The sequence below is a fragment of the Ambystoma mexicanum genome, chromosome 2q (assembly GCF_040938575.1).
Source record: "Ambystoma mexicanum isolate Mex_15411 chromosome 2q, UKY_AmexF1_1, whole genome shotgun sequence".
Lineage (NCBI taxonomy): Eukaryota > Metazoa > Chordata > Amphibia > Caudata > Ambystomatidae > Ambystoma > Ambystoma mexicanum.
Genome location: NC_090924.1, coordinates 678679196 through 678696897, shown reverse-complemented (window position 1 = coordinate 678696897; position 17702 = coordinate 678679196). Strand labels below are relative to the sequence as shown.

The 17702-nt window shown below is 44.2% G+C and overlaps 1 protein-coding gene across 2 annotated transcripts in view; it reads left to right on the top strand.

The window, feature by feature from the left end:
- FAM234A (family with sequence similarity 234 member A) overlaps positions 1-17702 on the top strand; it is a 1050028-nt gene that overhangs the window by 127009 nt on the left and 905317 nt on the right. For both annotated transcript variants that reach the window (XM_069647858.1, XM_069647857.1), the window contains exon 2: positions 13929-14224. In XM_069647858.1, the coding sequence (XP_069503959.1) occupies positions 13963-14224 (262 nt within the window). In that variant the 5' untranslated portion in view covers positions 13929-13962. The remainder of the gene's footprint in view (positions 1-13928; positions 14225-17702) is intronic.

Here is a 17702-nt window from a genome sequence, read left to right as displayed (position 1 = left end):
GGGCCAAGGATTCTCACACTTTTGCTCCTGTTTTCCTCTTGATAGTCACTGAGTCTAGTATACACATTCCTAAAATGATTCTCCCTTGTAGTCACTTCTTTGGTTTTATGTTCCAGTAATGATTCTCTTCGGATTCCACTTCTTTAGGTTTACTGGGTACCAGTAAAGTGTAAGGGTACCAGCAAGGATTCTCTACGTTCTCCACTGTTCTTTCATGACATGTAACTTTCCACTCTTCGAGGGGATATTGGGTAACATTCTTCACTGCAACGAGTATGTTTTATTATGCTTGCTAGGCTCGTTATCCCTCCTGGGTTTCCCGCCTTCCCCGTGAAGTCTGACTTAGGGTTAGCGTTGTCAGTCCTGCAATCAGGCCAGGATACTGCCATGTGTTCGTCAGGTTGGCTTCTTGCCTCAACTTCTCTCTCTCGCTCTCTGCATCTGCTCTGTGTCGGGAATGGCTCTATGGTTTCAGCGTTGTTTTTGGACTGAACAGGCCACCGGCTCTCGTCATGCCACCACTTACCACTCGGTGGCAGTCTTGAGGTTTCCTTCCCTCAGCTCTTCTGCCTTCACGCTTTCTTCATTCTCATCACTGGCCAGCTTGTTTCCTTGTTTGGAAGCTGTGCATCCTGGTCTGGTCTAGCGTATCTGGGCGCAGGTAGGTCACAATAAAGGGGTTACAGACATGGGCATATAGCGGTTACATAAGTGGACGTACATAAGGCAGGGATACAGTTGGATATGGTAATGCAGTTGAACATGCTAGTACTTTTGAATTAGACGCGAGGCATTAGTTAGACAATTAGATACATTTGTAAGGAATTGAAGGTGAGGGTTCCTGATCTCCGTTGGTTCTTGCTAATCAGCCAGGAAATGACACCCCTCTGAAGTTGGAGAATAGCTGGGTTGTCTTGAGAGCAGGTGGGAGGGTGTTCCACAGTTGGGCCGCCATGACGAGAAGCTGCTCCCTCCTGAACTTATTTGTATCTAGGGACCTGTAGAACGGGTGTATGAGCTGATCTGGTGGCATGTATGGTAGATCTGATGGAGAATCTTTCTGTTAGGTAGGGTGTTGCTGTGTAGTTCAGGGATTTGAAGGTAAGGCACAAGGATTTTAGCTCAATTAAGGCAGTTTTCTTGTTTGGGCAGATTGGAGGTGGCGTCCAGGTAAAAACCAAGTGTTTTTACTTCTTTGGCCACATGGATATTATTCCCCTCTATATTGAAAGAGTTATAGCTAGGACTTATCATCTTTAGGTTGGCTGGGGAACCTAGCAGCAGGAGTTCCAGTTTGTCGTCATAAAGGCAGAGGTCATGAGTGGTCATCCATGCCTGAATGATTAAGTACATTTTGTTCACAAGCCGTACATCCCTGTCATAAATCTGTTAGAGGGAGTGTTTCCGCACCACAGTAGTATACATTATATTTCTTCATGATATGATTATATAGCATTTATACCGCACCTGTACACAAGTGGAATGTGGGTGAGCAATGTAAAGTTCCTCTTTGAGAGTCCTTGTCCCAAAGGGCGCGGGTAGGTCAGGGGGGTGGGTGGAGTCTTTACCAGTGAGGTCCTAAATGCATCTATGCACCTACCCCTAGGTAGGGTATTGCATAGCGGGCTCTCCTAGCCTCACATGGGAAAACTCCACCCCCAACCCCCTTTCGAGAAGTGACTGAATCCCGTGATTTGTCTCAACCCCATATCACTTGGTGAGGGAAGCTTTGATTGTGCAATAATCATTTGAGCTCAGAATTGATAAGCCTGGTATGAAACACTTTTGATGAGTGCATCCTGTGTAGGAGGTAAATGGTCATTTTTTTTACTTTTCTTTGTGAACACCTACTTTCCTGTGACAGCAAGGCATACAAGCAGTGTAGCATAGCAATTTGCTTTGCCATTTGTGTAGGTTTACTACTTGAATTGATACTTGTGTATCACAGCTGGCGATTATTCAATGAGCCTTTTCAATGAAAAGCCAGCTCGTCCTGCATTCCCCTCTTACTCTCGGGGCTCTCTCCACCCTCATTTCACTGCAAGTTCAATGGGGCTAATGGAGAGCGAGTGCAGCAGTTCCACTCTTAAACGTGCCGAAGGCCTGTGTGGAGGCGCTAGCCAAGAAAAGCTTTCTTTTTCAAGTATTTGCAAACCAGAAAGCTAGCTATATTCGGTGTGGCAAAGACCAGTATCTGTTAACTTTATTTTTAAAAGACTGTCCTGCAATTGCATTCCTAAAATAAATTGTTAAATAATGCATAGCTGCAGTATTGTGTGGCTAACCAGAGTCGAACTAAGGTGTGACATGTTCTGGGTGTTTACTTAAATCATAAGAAAAGGCCTATCTTGCCCTACTGCTGTGAGGGAATACCCTGCTTAACGTTTCCTGGGCACCCCTCTGTCCTCTGGCCCTCAGACAGGATTATTTTACCGGGGTCTTGGTGGGGCATCTGTCCGTTCACGTTTTGTAACCATTGTGACTTTCCCAGCCTTCAATATTAATGTATCTAGGGTTTTCAGGGTTCCCCAAAGCCCTCTGACAGACTTACTTTAGCAGGGCCTTAGTAGGGCATCTGCCCGTTGGGATTTTCTCAGCTCCTGTAAGACTTGTTGCTTTCCCAGTCTGACACCTCTGCCCGCCCCTCTGAGCAGCATTACCTCTTTTAGAGCATTTGTTTCCCTGCCACTGCCCGGCTCAGCAGCTAATGCACTTGTTATGCAGAGGTCTGGGATCCAATCTTTTTGCTGCAGTCTGGTCTTTGCTTCAGTTAACGGGCCCCAGGCCCACCATGGCTTCAGTGTGATCGCACCACCAGGCGAGACCGTTGCTTTACCGTCTTGGCGTGGCAGGCTAGCAATTGGCTCGTTCTCCATGCTACCGCTGGCTCTGTGGTCTAGCGTGGCTCTGCCCCTCCAAGGTGTCCTCCCGTCAGAGGCTCTCCTCTGCATAGGCTTCTCTCTACTACGTTCCTCGTGATTTTCTGTGCATCATCACACATGAAAAGGGTTTGTCATTCCTCTGACTGTAGAGCTAAGGGGGATCAAGCATTACCTGAAGCCAAAGAGAAGAAATGTCACTACCAGGAGAATCCAAAATGGAAGTAACAGTTGTTCAGATTCCCTTGTAGGCGGATAATGTGTTCTGGACTGGGAGTTCCTTGCAGGAATGCGAGTCCTTTTTCCCAATACGGGAGTCTCTTCAAGTGAGGTCCCACTTGCCCTGACCGCTAGGAAGGGTCTTGCTTGGCGGGCTAACCTCCCTAGCATCAAAGGGGGTGGCTCCCCTCCGGTGAGAAGGGACAAATAGTCCAGATTTGCCAGATACCTCTCCCTTTACAATAGAGGCTCCCCCCTTGATTGGGAAGTCGAACACGAATCAAAATGTCCCCATTGCTATGTTCTTTGCCTTGTCTATGTTCCACTGAGAAACTAATAGGATCTGTATTGCTCCCTTCAGCATCCTCGTCTCGGGGCACAGGGGATCATGACATCCTATTTCTACGATCAGCCTCTACTAGCTTGTAGAGTATTATTTTTAAGGTTTGGTTAAACCTTTCCACAAGGCCATCTGTCTATGGGTGATATACAGAGGTACGTAGGGTTTTAATGTGCATTATTTCTTTTACCTGCTGCATAATTCTGGACATCAAAGTGGTACATTGATCCGTGAGGATTTTCTTTGGGAATCGGACTCGTGAAAGGAAGGGGAGTAGATGGTTCAGGATTTGTTTACTCATATTATTCCTAAGAGGCAATGCTTAGGTACACGGAGTAGTGTAAGGAAGGCATGGTATCAACAGTAAGACTGACACAAGTGACCACAGTTCAGGGGTGTTTATTGAATTTAAGGGTGAGATAAACGCCCTTCTAAACCTAAACCTACAGATGGGAGCAAGCTACGACCATCAAATAATAATGCAGGCCTAGTGGAGTCTTGCCAAATTAAAAGGGCCTATACTAAAAAACCTATTGCCAATCCTTGCTACTAATTTGCAAATACTGTGGTGTGATGTTCATGAAAAAGAAGTGTTCACAAAATAAGCCGGGATGCTCAGGCTGTTGGCCTCCCTTCCCCCACATTTTCAGCACGGGACAGGGTAGTTCACACAAGCAAAGCACTGGCTTCTGCGGCACAAGGGTACAGTTTAAAGACCTACTGTGTCCAAGTCTCTTACTTCTTGCAAGCCTCTTGACTCAGAGGGCCTGCCATACAAAAACACAACATTATTTTCCTTTTTCCAGTATTCAATTTGGGTATTCAACCTGGATCCCCCTCAGCCGGGCTCAGATCCCCTTCATTCACTCAATTTAGTCTCCCTCAGCTGGGTTTGGACCAATTGTGATATACTTAAACTATCGAGGACTTTCGAATATGCACAGGGTTTAGCTTGACCCTTTGCATGACCATTTCGACACTCGGCATCAGTTGAATACTTAACGGAGACTTTCGAATGAGCACCCACGTGATGGCGGACCACCCTGTGTATGGTATCTTTGGTTTCCAATTATATCCATGTTGCATATTGGAAAGGCCTCACACACTGTTCTTCTTTATACAATGTTGCAGCTTGCAACCTTGGTTCAAAACACCAGATGGTTTGGTATCGTCTCTCCGACTGACGGACTGACTGGCTGTGCTGTCTTTTCTGATGCTGCTTTGTTGTAGGAGCCAAGGACAGTACCACAGCGGCAATCGCTCCTCCTCGCCTTGGTTATCGAAGCCTTAGTTCCTGGTCTTCGGTTTCTTGTTTCCAAGGCTCACAAGTAGCGGTCTTCAGAGATCACGGGTCCCCCCGACCCCCGTGACTTTCTCTGCTCTCGCCATCTTTATCCTTGTATGAAACTGCCGTCTTGGAACCGCTGTTTCCCCTCATGTGGTTTGCCCTTCTCAGAGTGTGCTTTCGTGCTCTGCCTTTTATCCATGTGGGGAAGTGTGATGGCAGTCGGGTGTGTAATCCGTAATTGCCTGTCCATGGTGTTTTGTAAGTGATTTCAATCTGGCACTCCAACTAAGTCAATGCCTAGTATGGGATGCCCAATGGAAACCCTTATTTATATATTTGTATGTCAAAGGTTCTTTTAATTCTGGACGATGTACCTTTATATAACGCCCCTCTCTTTGAATCCCCCGGTCTCACTGAACCAAGAAGGTGGTTTGTTTTGCAAATTAAAAGATTTATTTGAAGAATTAAACAATATATAGGTTGCACTTTTATGAATAATATCTGAATATCACACTTATGAATATGAACAATGGGCAAGATTACAATATCAACAATCTCTTTAATCTATTAAGAGTAGGAATAGAAAGAATAATGTAGCAGAGAATAACTTGTATGGGTTCAAGGGATTGCAATGACAGGAAGGAGGGATTGCAATGACAGGAAGGAATGCAACACAGAAATAAGACTTGGTATGACTTCAATCAAAAGACAATATGATCCCTCTTTCCCTCTGTTACTACTCACTCCCCCCTTATATGCAATATAGAGATATGGAATGAGGGAACGCAGGTTTCACGAACAACAATCAACAATGCAGTACGATCCCAATTCCCCTCAGTAAGTTTAGAGAGAACAGTAATGATTTTAAAACTGGTCAATTGCTTTTAGATGTGGTTTGAATTGAATGGGGAAAAATGTTAAAAATGATTTTAATTCGCTAAATTGAATTTAGAACAAGTGAGAGTTGCTTTGGATAAGTTCAGGGAAACGCTAGCAATGATTGTTCAATGGTTAGCAGATGGAAAACGAAATTCAAAAGTTGAAAACAAGAAAAAGCTGTTTTTTTACAGGTGGTGAAATTGAGCCAAATGCAAATTCGCTGCAACTTTTCCGCGTGCGGGAAACGCGATTACGGAAAAACTATAAGGAATTGGAATTCGTTCCTAGCACGTACGGTTCAAAAGTTAGAGGTTTTAGTAAATGTCGTTTTTTCTCAAAAGGAGTCAAGATTTCAAATGAAATTGCGCATTGAATTGCAAACAGGTTGGCTTACACTAACAATTATCACAGGATTAGATCGATGAGAAGGGATTCTGAATGGACAAAAGAGATTCTACAATGCAGTCTGGATATGTTGGAATGGGTTGGTGGATTACTTTAAACTAAGAGATGACTATGGACAGTTCTACGCTAAATACTCACAACTCTGGTTTAAAATGGAATGGACCTGTCAAAGATCTGGTCAAAGGTTTGGCTTGGACTCCGCTCGCCACCGGACAGGTCTCCAGCACTGGGTTCTGCTCTCAGCAAGGCACTCTGGTCTGCACGGCCTCTTGGACTGGATCTGATGGGTTCTGGGTTACAGCTCTGCTGGACTGATCTGGATCTTGGGTTCTAGCACGGTTCTTGGCCAGTAGCAGCAAAACAGCTCAGCTAGGCTGTAGGATCAGTGAGATTAGGCCCCGTGGAAGTTTAGGGGTTAAATCAGGTTCGCAAGATTTTTAAAGGCCTGCTGAAAAGGGTTCAGCCTTTTGGGTTAGGCCTCTGCTTCAGAGTTCTGGAGTCTGGATCTAGGTTCTAGAGTCTGGATCTAGGTTCTAGAGTCTGGATCTTCCTGCAGGGTGCTTCACCAGCGGATCTGTTGATGAGTGAAAGAGTGTGTTTTGCCTGTCCTCAGCAGTCCCTATTTATCCATTTTCCAAGTGGGTGGGGAGGTTGATTGTCTATGCCCAACCCTCTAAGGATCTGATAGGTCAGAGAATTCCCCTTCTCCTGATTTGAGAAAGGAACAGTGTGTCATGATGTGTCAGAGTGATGCGGCCATTTACAATCTAGGGAAGAACCTCCCCTTTGCTTTTACCCAGAAAATCTATTTTTACCAAAAACATTTACAATATGCACAACTTGATAATACATATACACATCACAGATTGCCTAAGGTACGTTTCTGTCAAAATCTTATCGTCCTACGAGTTTTGGTTAATAAAGTTTCAATTTTTTGCGCTTTTGGTTGGTTACAAATTTTCAGATCTGTACGATTTTTTACACATACATGCACATACCCTCTGGGCATATTCCTGTAATTTTTCATGTTCCTAGCATAATCACAATAGCTACAATATTAAACATTTTGTGGTTCAGTCTCTGAATGTCGCACAGATTCCAGATTAGTTTTAAACTGTGAGTGAATTCATTTTAAACTGAGTGAATTAATTTTAATAATCTCTAAATTTCATATTTTTGTCAGTTCGGTACAATATTTTATAAGTCTTTTCCTTAAACATATATTTAGTCCAATTTCAAATCCACATTTTCAGTCTGGCCCGCCTCCAACGCTTGGCTGAGTCGGAGAGTCACATGGCTTGTCTTCCTGCCAAGGCAGTTAATGTCAGTCACAGCCGAACTAGCATTTCCATTCAGTTCAAGGACTCCATTGTCTCTTTCCCAGAGCCACATGCCCGAGTGCCCCTCCCATTTCTTTCACACTTGCCTGCCAGATGCTCAGCAGAGCACAGGAGAAAAGATTCCTTTGTTTAGGGAGGAGGTGTAATGTGTTTGAAGCCCAGTGTGGGAAACTTTAACTTTTAAACACAATGTCTGAAATTGTCTTGTCCTAAAATATAGTTTATATTTTTAACTACATCAACCAATTTCTTAATTCAAGCCTTTTTAAAATATATAGTTTTGAATTGCATCCACCTCTTAGACTTCTGATAGCAAGTCTTTCTTTGGCATACTTTGAGTTCAATGTACAACTTTAAACATGACAGGTTTTAGAAATCGCTAGCTTCTGACAGAGGTGAGTAACGGTATTACACCCATTTTTGACAGATTTCTTTCCAGCAACCATCTTCAGAAGTGGACTTTGTTCAGATAACATATACCTCTGCTGACATTATATTTATGTGGATTCTTGAAGTAGAATGATGTTCAACACCCCACAGGAGGTTGGATCTTTTGGGTGGTCTGTGAGCCATGATTTTTGCAAATTTGACAACCAAGAAAAAACAGATTTTCACACAGCTCTGTTTCTTTTACAGTCAGGCTTGCTTTGTGGGGTGGGTTTGATGGGTTTTGGCAATGGTCTCCTGTGTTACCACTGACATAGGCAAAAGTGGATGGTGGCCTATTTTTTCAAATTTTTACTGCGCATTTCTGGGTGACCTTTAGCAAGCAGCATGCTTTCCAGCGGCTGTTTCTGCTGCCAGCAATGTACAGTAATGTTGCAGGGCTTGGACTAGTGGGTTGAAACATCCCACAGTTTGGACATGTCGGGTATATGGCTCTGGTGTTAGTCCATTGTTGCTCACAGTGGACTGTCCGTGAGAAAGTATTTGTGTTGGAGAAGGGGGTTGGGGGCGGGGGGTTGAATTTCTAGGTATCCTACCTGGTAGGATGGGGAAAAGGTGTTATTGGGAAGGGGAACCTGCGTCTCACCCTCCGGTGTCCCACATCCACTCCCTGAGGACTCCTTAACCAGGTGATCCTGCCGCACTGGTCCACCTCCAGGAACTGAATCCAAAAGTGATGGCTGTTTTCTGGCCACCTGGATGACCAATCCCAGGGGACTAGCGGGTGAGACCGTGGCATAGTCCATAATCACTAGCATTAATTTAATTCCTAACTTCGATGTTTCTAGCAGGCCCACTATATCCATCACTATGCTGGAAAAAGTTACTTTGATTATGGGGAGGGGTTGTAACCGGGACTGTAGAACTTGAGTTGCTGCAGTCTTTTGACAAATCTTTCGGGTAGAGACCTAGTTCTTCTTCTTCACATTTGAGAACACTTTAGGCCAGTAGAAAGTTTAACTGGGTATTACCTGGATTTGGGTTTTCCCTATTCCCTAATGGGCAGCCGTTAGATGGGAATGTGACAGCTCTAGCACTATCCTCCGATGACTGCAGGGGATCATCTTTCCCAACATCCCCTCACTAGAGGAACCCTTTTTCTATAATGAAGACTGGATGGCTTGACTATGCCCTTGCTCCTCTGAGGTTACCCTCTGTGAGAATTAGTCGCTTCTCCCCAAGCGGGCCCCCCCCTCCCTGTCGGACTGGCACCTCACCAGGCGAGATGACCCCCACCCCACGACCCGCAGTGGGGAAAAGGACTCCTGTTCCTGTGAGGAACTCCCGAAAGGATATCCCAAATTCCCCTTCTAGGAATACCATATAGAGACATATGAAAATATAGCAACCATGCGTTACTGTCAGCAAACGGTGCATATCACTTTAAATGAAAAGCTCCATTTAACTTGGACGAAGAGGATTTCACAAAGGGAGACAGATGAAAACATGAGGATATCACTACAAGTTTCTTCAATTTCTCCCCAAGATGCACGCCCCTCCACAAAGCACTCTCCTGAGCCTACGTACAAGTGCCTGTCCTTACGAACTGCTCATGTGCCACCTATCTAAAAGAGGACGGTACAAGAGAGAAACTCTCCCCCTCTATTACAGAAAGGACAATTTTTAAAAAGGCATCCTAAACGGATGCGTTAAGAGTGCATCCTTCTGATGTCCACAAGGATATGTCCACAAGGATAGCCTTTTCATAGCATCTCTTAACTACAATCTATTCGAACAACTTAAGATGACCAAACCCTCAACTACAGAAATAGAGCTAGCTGACCTAGACAGGAAAGCAGAGCTACTACACAAATGGATTGCAGATACAATTGACAAGATCGCCACGGAAAAAACGTTCACCCCATCAAAAAAAGAGCAATGGCAAAATGGTTCACCCCACTACTAAGCTCCATGAAAACGAAAAGATGGAACTGGAATGGAGGAAAGAATACAACCCAGAAAAAAAAAACTCTTCCAGAAACAAATCCGCGTATACAAGAAGGAAATTCTAAAGGCGAAGTGAAGGCATTATGGTGACAGAATCACCAATGCCACTAACACACAAAAAGAAACGTTCAACACCATTAAAGAGATGAGAAACTCACCAGGGTGCGACATCGCCCCAACTCCCTCAGAGAAACTATGCAACGACCTGGCAAACCACTTCAAGAAAAAAAAAAAATCAACGCCATACGACAAACAATACAAAACAGACCAACCACAACACACAACCAAACAAACCCAACCCAGAAGCACAGCACAAACTCCGAAACTTTCCCGAAATATCAGTAGAGGCATTTGCCTTGTTGTTAAACACAGCAAGAAAGCAGGATCATCCATGGATCCCTGTCCCCGGATATCTACAAATCAATCCTCGCACAAGGAATGCCAGCAGACTATTACAGAAACCTTCTAAATCTATCTCTAGTAATAGGAACTGTACCAAGGCCCTTCAAATCAGCATATATCAAACCACTTTTAAAAAACACAAGTGGCGACATAGAAGACCTCTCCAGCTACAGGCCGATCTCAAACATTCCCTACCCAGCAAAACTCCTAGAAACCTACGTATACAAACTAACCCAAGAACACGTAGACAAACACCACCTGCTAGACCAAGCTCAAGTCGGCTTTAGACCTGCAAGAGGAACAGAAACAGCACTACTATCCATCTGGGACGACCTAAAAACGAACGCAGACTCAAATACAACCTCAGCCCTCATCCTGTTCGGCTTCGCCATAGCCTTCAACACAGTTAGCCATGACACCCTAACCAAAAGACTAGAAGACCTAGACATAACGGAGACAGCCCTACTGTGGACCAAATCATTCCTAGCAGACAGAACAGAAACCATATGGATTAAACCCTTGAAATCCACCCCACAAGTTAACGACTGTGGAGTGCCACAAGGATCCTCACTATCACCACTGTATTTCAACATTAACCAGACTCCAGTGATCAGAATCTTCAAAAACTACAACATTACATGCTACAACTATGCAGATGATACTAAAATCATCTACAAAATCGAAGACACCCAAGCTGATCACTCAACCCTAATCGAGTGTCTAAAAGAAGTCTTTAACTGGATGAATGCCAACAACCTGAAAATCAACCCAGGAAAGACAGCAATCCTGATCATATCCAAAGACCAAGAGAACGCCACCCAGTGGCCAACGGAAATAAGAACCACACCAGCACCATCTAAGGTAGTAAAAAATGTGGGAGTCCTGATGGACAAGGCCCTAACCTTAGAACCCCAAATAAATGCAACAGTCCAATGCTTTTTCCTCCTCCTCACGGTAAGAAGAATCCTACCGTTCCTCTCCTTTACGCACAAAACACTCACAATCGTCGCCCTCATTGTGTTAAGAATCGACTATGCAAACAGCCTCTGCCTGGGAATACCTCCTGAACAAACTAGAACGGATCCAAAATACAGCAGTCAGACTACTCCTCAAATTATCCACATCTCTCCTGCCCTAAAAACATTGCACTGGCTCCCAGTAAAACATCACATCACCTTCAAAACAATGTGCATAACGCACAGGGCAATCGGTGAGCAAGGAGCAGAATTCTGACCAAAAAAAAACAATCTTCAAGCCAACGAGACTCCTCCGGTCAAGCAACGAAACCCGCCTGGAACTAACACCATAGCTTAAGAAAAAACTTGGAGGCACCTCCTTCTACCAGCTAGCCGCAAAAACCTGGAACAACACATCAAAAGAAATAAGAAATGCCAAAGATCACCTAAAATTCAGGAAATTACTAAACACCTGGCTCTTCAACACCAGACTCAAATTGAAAACCGAAACAACAAAGGAAAGAATGAATTAACTTAGGAGGACACTGACAACACCCATAACCGACCAAGAAACTCCCACGACTAGACGGGTATTGCCAAGTCAAATAGAACTCAAGTGACACCCATTAAGACAGAATCAACAATTCAGCCAACATCCTCACTCGGCCCATAACTGCTACCAGGTACCCCACAGTTGGAGAATTTCTATATGTTAGCAATCACCACATTCGAACTGAGCTATGGACCTTAGCAGGTACACTGGCCAAATGAGTGGAAAAGGAAGCCAGGTAAGGTTATGAAGGTAGTTGATGGAAGTGGAGGACAGAAGGGAAAGGGACTGTGAATACCAGACACGCCCAGATCAGGACAGAGGCGGTGAAATGTCCCAACACCCCTTCTGGTAAGAGTACGCTAATCCATCGCCTCACTTCAAGACAGAAATGCCAACTAACAAATCCACTAACAGCTTCCCCCTCTGCATACACCTCTCAAACTCCAAACCAAACACAACCACAAACCTACAGCACCACAAAACGCACAAACTTCACTACATTGCAACAACAAAACAAAAACACACACAGACTCACACAACAGTACACCACGACTACCGTCTGCAAACACCCCAGGCCCAGCCAACCCACCCACCGGGCTGAGGCTGCCAACAGCACGTCACTGCTCTCTTGCACTTGTCCAGCTTCCTCTCACTAAATCACCCTCCATCTCCCCTCTTTGTTTCAGAGCGCCAGGGGAACACTCTGGTGGTGATAGTGCGCAGTACAAATGTCCTTTAACATGAACATAAACTGATCCTGAAACTCTTTAAAACAGGATTGAAAGTCCTCTTTCTGCATTGCCATCTTCGGGGTAAATCCCCACTGACCTGTATATGCTTATTGAGAGCTTCCTCGCTTTTCGTCTGTGGTGACGTAGTAGGTGTCCGCAGTTTCTTAATACTATTGTCTATATTTTTTCCCAGATCCCTTTAACCCAGAGCTGGTGCTTTTTCCTTTTACTTTTGGACATGAGGGCAGTATTGCTGGCTACTTTGCCGTAATATGAGCTGCGGATCGCTCCATCAATGGTTGGCTCCAGAATGATGTAGTAGTATGTTAGTTTTTGGCACCTTCTTTATCCCTCCCCACCCCCTATTCCCCACTGGTCTTAAAATGGTAATGCCCTTGAAAACTTACACTGTAAGGCTAAGGGGTACCTTGCTCCTCCTTCTTGTATGTTCACCTCCCTGGGATTCACTTTGAGTGGTGGTTTTTCTTAGAGCCTCACTCCAAGCCCTAAGTGGTCTTCTGTCCGCTCATCCCAAGCGTGTTGCCCAATGATGGAAAAACAAACCAGATGTTGAAGCAGAACCTGGAAGCCTGGGCTAGCTTTATGTGCAAATTGGTTGCCCTAATTAAGAAAGTTTGGAAAGAACATCCGTCATGGACAACTTCCATCCTCGTGGCAATATTTAATAATTCATTTAAGAAGGGTGACTGGACTGACCCGGCCAACAGATTATGTTGATATTACGCCAGCCGCATCCCTCTGTTACACACGCCAACTGCAAAAATGTGCTTTTTGTGGCTGTCTGGACAGAGCAGTTCACATCCTGCGCCGTTGGTCGCCATTTCGGAATCTAAATAAACCAATTTTGATGACAAGTAGTGAATATGAAGAAAAGATTTTTGAAAGTGAATAGACCAATCAATCTGACGCAACAAAGATCAGGTTATCAATTCTTTTAAAAACAATTTCAATCACACAACCTGTTCCAATAATGTGACAATATGAATTCTGCATAATGAAACAATTGTTTTTTTTTTGTTCTATATAGTGTGCACTACTAACTGAATTGTCTCCAAGCACTTCAATAATGGTGGTCATGTCTGACCTTGGATATGGAGTGCTGATCAAGCTGTGATTTCATGTAAATCTAAGATGTAGTGGTCTCTTGACTGATAATGGCGCACACTATGCTATCTTGCTTGCTGAAAGGGCAGGGGGAGGCAGGAGATGATTCACTGGAGTTTCTCCTCACTGGAGTTTCCCCATCGCAAATTCTCTGCATTTTGGTTATATTGACTTGCATTGATTTCCAAACGATTGCCCAAATTGCATAGTGTTGAAAAAGGGAACATTTGATCTGATTTTCTTGCTAGGCAAAGCACTCCATTAAGCACCATGCTTGATCCAGTTGGAAAATTCTCCATCTAATCTAGTCTGACAAATTATCACTATTTGAACTTGGGTGTACTTGCATAACTAAAGCACTCTTCCCAGTGCCTTACCAAAATGTTGATGTGTTTTATTTTTATTTTTACCCCACAGAATCCCAGTTTTTCTAAAGTGCACACTTGCAGAAATGGACAATAAGGACTTGGATGCTGAAATACACCCATTGACGAATGAGGAGGGGAAAACTCAAGAAAACTGTGACAATGGCAGGGGAAAAGTCGTCTGTAAAGGGCAAACTACTGTATCAAAGCTTTCCCAGTGGCGCACAGCAGCTTTCTTTGCATCATTGTTTCTGTGTCTGATTGTAGTATTTGCTTTTTCATTTATAATCCCCTGCCCAGTAAGACCTCATTCAGTGAGGACATGGAGTAGAACCTATGACAACGCAGGTGAGTCTAATGCTCCAATCACTGTTAATAACCAGTAGATGTTGAACAGAGTACTTCTGTGTTTTTTTTATTCATTGTGCTCCTAAAATGCAAACCTGGCAGACCTTAGTTGCATGACGCTTGTGCTTGCTTTTACAAGATAGTTTGAGTACAAAGGAACCGTATCCCATTAGTTTTATTAAAAGATTTGATGTTTTTCTATCTCCATATGATTTGCCTTTTTTCATAAAACTATTTCAAGGAAAAGTGTGGTTTCTTGGTTTACCAGTTCTACAGCCGCATATTAAAAACAGAACAATCGTACTGGGTGTTCAGGAGAACGCTGAAAACATTGCTCTTCAACTAACTTTGTACTGACGGGCCTCGCCCCTGCTCGATCATATATCCCTCCCACTTTCCTCTGATTCTCCACCCCCACCACCACTACATGTCCACTCAAGACTAGAGTGTAACTGGTTGTAACAGCGCCTTGATGCCTACGGGTATAGTGCGTTTTATAAATGTTAAAATAAAGTACATTATTTGCTCACACCAAGGTTTCTGCTAATGTTCTGAGTAACCTGTTCAACTCCAGTCGTACGTAGACTAGAAAGATAATTGAATATAGAATTAAACAAATTATTCAACTCCAAATTACTTCTGTTCAAGATTACATTCTTAACATGTGTGGTTATTTGAAAAGTTCTTTTCATACATATGTGCAATTCGGTCTCAAGAATGATCAGTCATTCATCACTCCACCATTCATATCTTCCGCCACATTAAAGCTTTCACCCATTTATTTTTTAACTATAGTTTGATATAATGCAAGCCAGCTTTTCTCTGCACTAGGTTACTGATTCTAGCCCAGCCAGTGACCACGTGGTATTGTCGCTGTTAATCAGTTTTTGTGAAGTTTGTTTGGTGGACTCATTGCAGGACCCATTGGGGTGATCACTTCCCAAAAACAAAATTATTTTTCCCAATTAGCACACTTATTGTCAATTTCATTAGAGGGACATAATGGCTATACAATCACAAATACCCTCTTAAAGGGATACCATCAGGTAATGGTGGAGTCGCTTGTAAGGGAAATCTGTCGTGGTTTGCCTTAGCTGGATATTTCCAGACTCTATGTGCAAAATTCAGACACCCCTGGCTTAATTTGGTATTTTCCTCATACTCTTAGTGTAGCAATGTCTTGCAGGGGTTTGAGCAGTTATGGCAGGATGCATCAGGATTCACACGATTTCCTGGATGCACAGTCCACTCCAGCCAAGGAACTAAGCCAAAATATGCATCTTAGACCTTATTTTCACTCTTATACTTCCTACCTACCACTCGCTGCAGTTCTGAAGCAGCTCTGAATGAAATCCATCTGCCCCACATTTTCTTATCTCCACATTTCCTTCATCACTGGCTCGTAATTGTCTCCCTTGTATGAAAGATGCTAAAATTGAGGAGGACTTGCCTGCTTTGGCACCTAATTTTAAAAGCTGTTTTTGTTCTGCTCTTGTGAGGGCTACTTACATGCACGTGAGAGCAAGCTCTGACGAATCCAGGGAGGTTGTCTCCTCTCCCCAAGGGGGAGCCACCCCCCATTGGGACTAGGGAAGTGAGCCTGCTACGCTTAAAACCCTCTAGGGCACAGGGTAAGAAGGATTCCCCCCTGGAGGTTACTCCTAAGGGACCCAGATAAGGGGTATCAGTCACCCCCCTTACAAAACCTTTTTTTATAGGATAGTAGGGGCTAGATATTGTTATAACTATGTAGACTTTCTACTCATGGCTGACTTGGCGTCTGACCTTGATATGCCCAATCTCTCACAAAGAATAAGGACACACTCTGATAGGAGTGTCTGTGAGACTACCATTCACAGAGAAGCCGCAGGCCCCACAGAGATTAGCCACGCAATATATGCCGAAAGAGGTGTGGTTGGGAAGAGAATAGACACCAGTGTTGGCGTGCCAACCCAGGACATGCTGCAGGAGAGTGTAGCAGGGTGCAGCAGGAAGACTGACACTGTGCCCAGTGGAAGAGTTGCGTAAGCGGCTCGGCATTGGTAGACGAGTAGGAGATGCTCGATAGCCATCCAGAAGAACACTGCCTTAGGACATCCGGTACATGGTTGCTCAACGGCGCGCAGCAGACACTTGGTGGTAGCAGCACAAAAAGGCTGCCATGAATCAAGCGAGAAGCCCAAGAAGAGTGGCGCAGCATCCAGTGGAAGAGTAGAGTCAACGGTTCAGTGCTGGCAGAGGAGCAGGAGAAGCTCGATGGCCCTCCCAAGGAGCACCACCACCGGAAGCCAGGTACGCAATTGCTCAATGATGGAGGGAGGTGGGCGATCGAGGGAAAGAGAGTGACAAACCCCAGACTGGGGAAAGGGAAAGCTTGAAGCTCCAGAGTGGAGAGGGAAAGACTAGAGCCTCAGAGAGTAAAGAGAGATTGAAATCCCAGAGTGGAGAAATGGAACACTGAAACCCCAGAGTGGGGAGCGAGAAGAAACCGATCCCAGGAGTGGGAATACCCCAGAATGGAGAGTGAAAGTAAGAAGAGCCCCAGTGTGGAGATAGGCTTAGAACACCAGCGTGGCGAAAGACTCAGTGTTCAGAGAGACCTGGGTTGGAACCACGGGACAAGCTTCCAAAACATGAAGAACTGCCTTTCTTTTGAAACCTAAATTATGGGCAAATGCCTGTACTAAAAGAGACAGCGTGGGTTCAGAAGCCTTAAACCACCCCTGATCTGCTCCCGTTCTCATTTTTTGTTGTTTGGATGCTGTGTTTTGGAGATGGGGAAAGTGAGCCGGTTACAATAGGATTCAACACAGAACTTTATTATGTTACAGATGTCCTGACAAGCCCCCTTTTAGAATGTCTTTTATAGAATAGGGAGTGTGCATGTAGAGTTAGGGAAAGATTATTTGAACTTAACCAGAATAAAACCTCTAAAACTAGATCTTTGTCAGAGTCCTGATGTTGTCCTACCACATGGGCTGTAGAATATTAATAAAGCAAAAGTGTCCTAGAGATTAGGAATGCTCAAATGGGGGTCCAGTTGCATGTAGCCAGGGTTCGAGGACCCTGTAACAATAGGTTAGAAGTGATATTGCTGGCAGGGCAAGTAGCTACAGCTGTGGGTTTGTCTTGTCATGGAAACCAGGCTCATGCATCAATTTAGGGAGATTTACAAACTGGCATCTTTATTTGTTGTGTTGCACGCCAAGGAAAACCTTGTCCTACACCTAATGGGAACTGACTGTTGCAACCTGGTCCACCCTCCAGACAACTTACCGTTTTATATATGTTTGGTTACCTGACCAAATTGAAACTGAAGAATATTTGTGAAACAGGTCTCTAGACCTTCTGGCACACACATCCTGCTTCCTGTCAAAACGATTAACTCATTCATCCACAACATAGACCTTCTCTATTGTTAATGTTCTCTGATATCATATGACCTCCACACCTATGACAACTTTGGGTTGCTTATGAG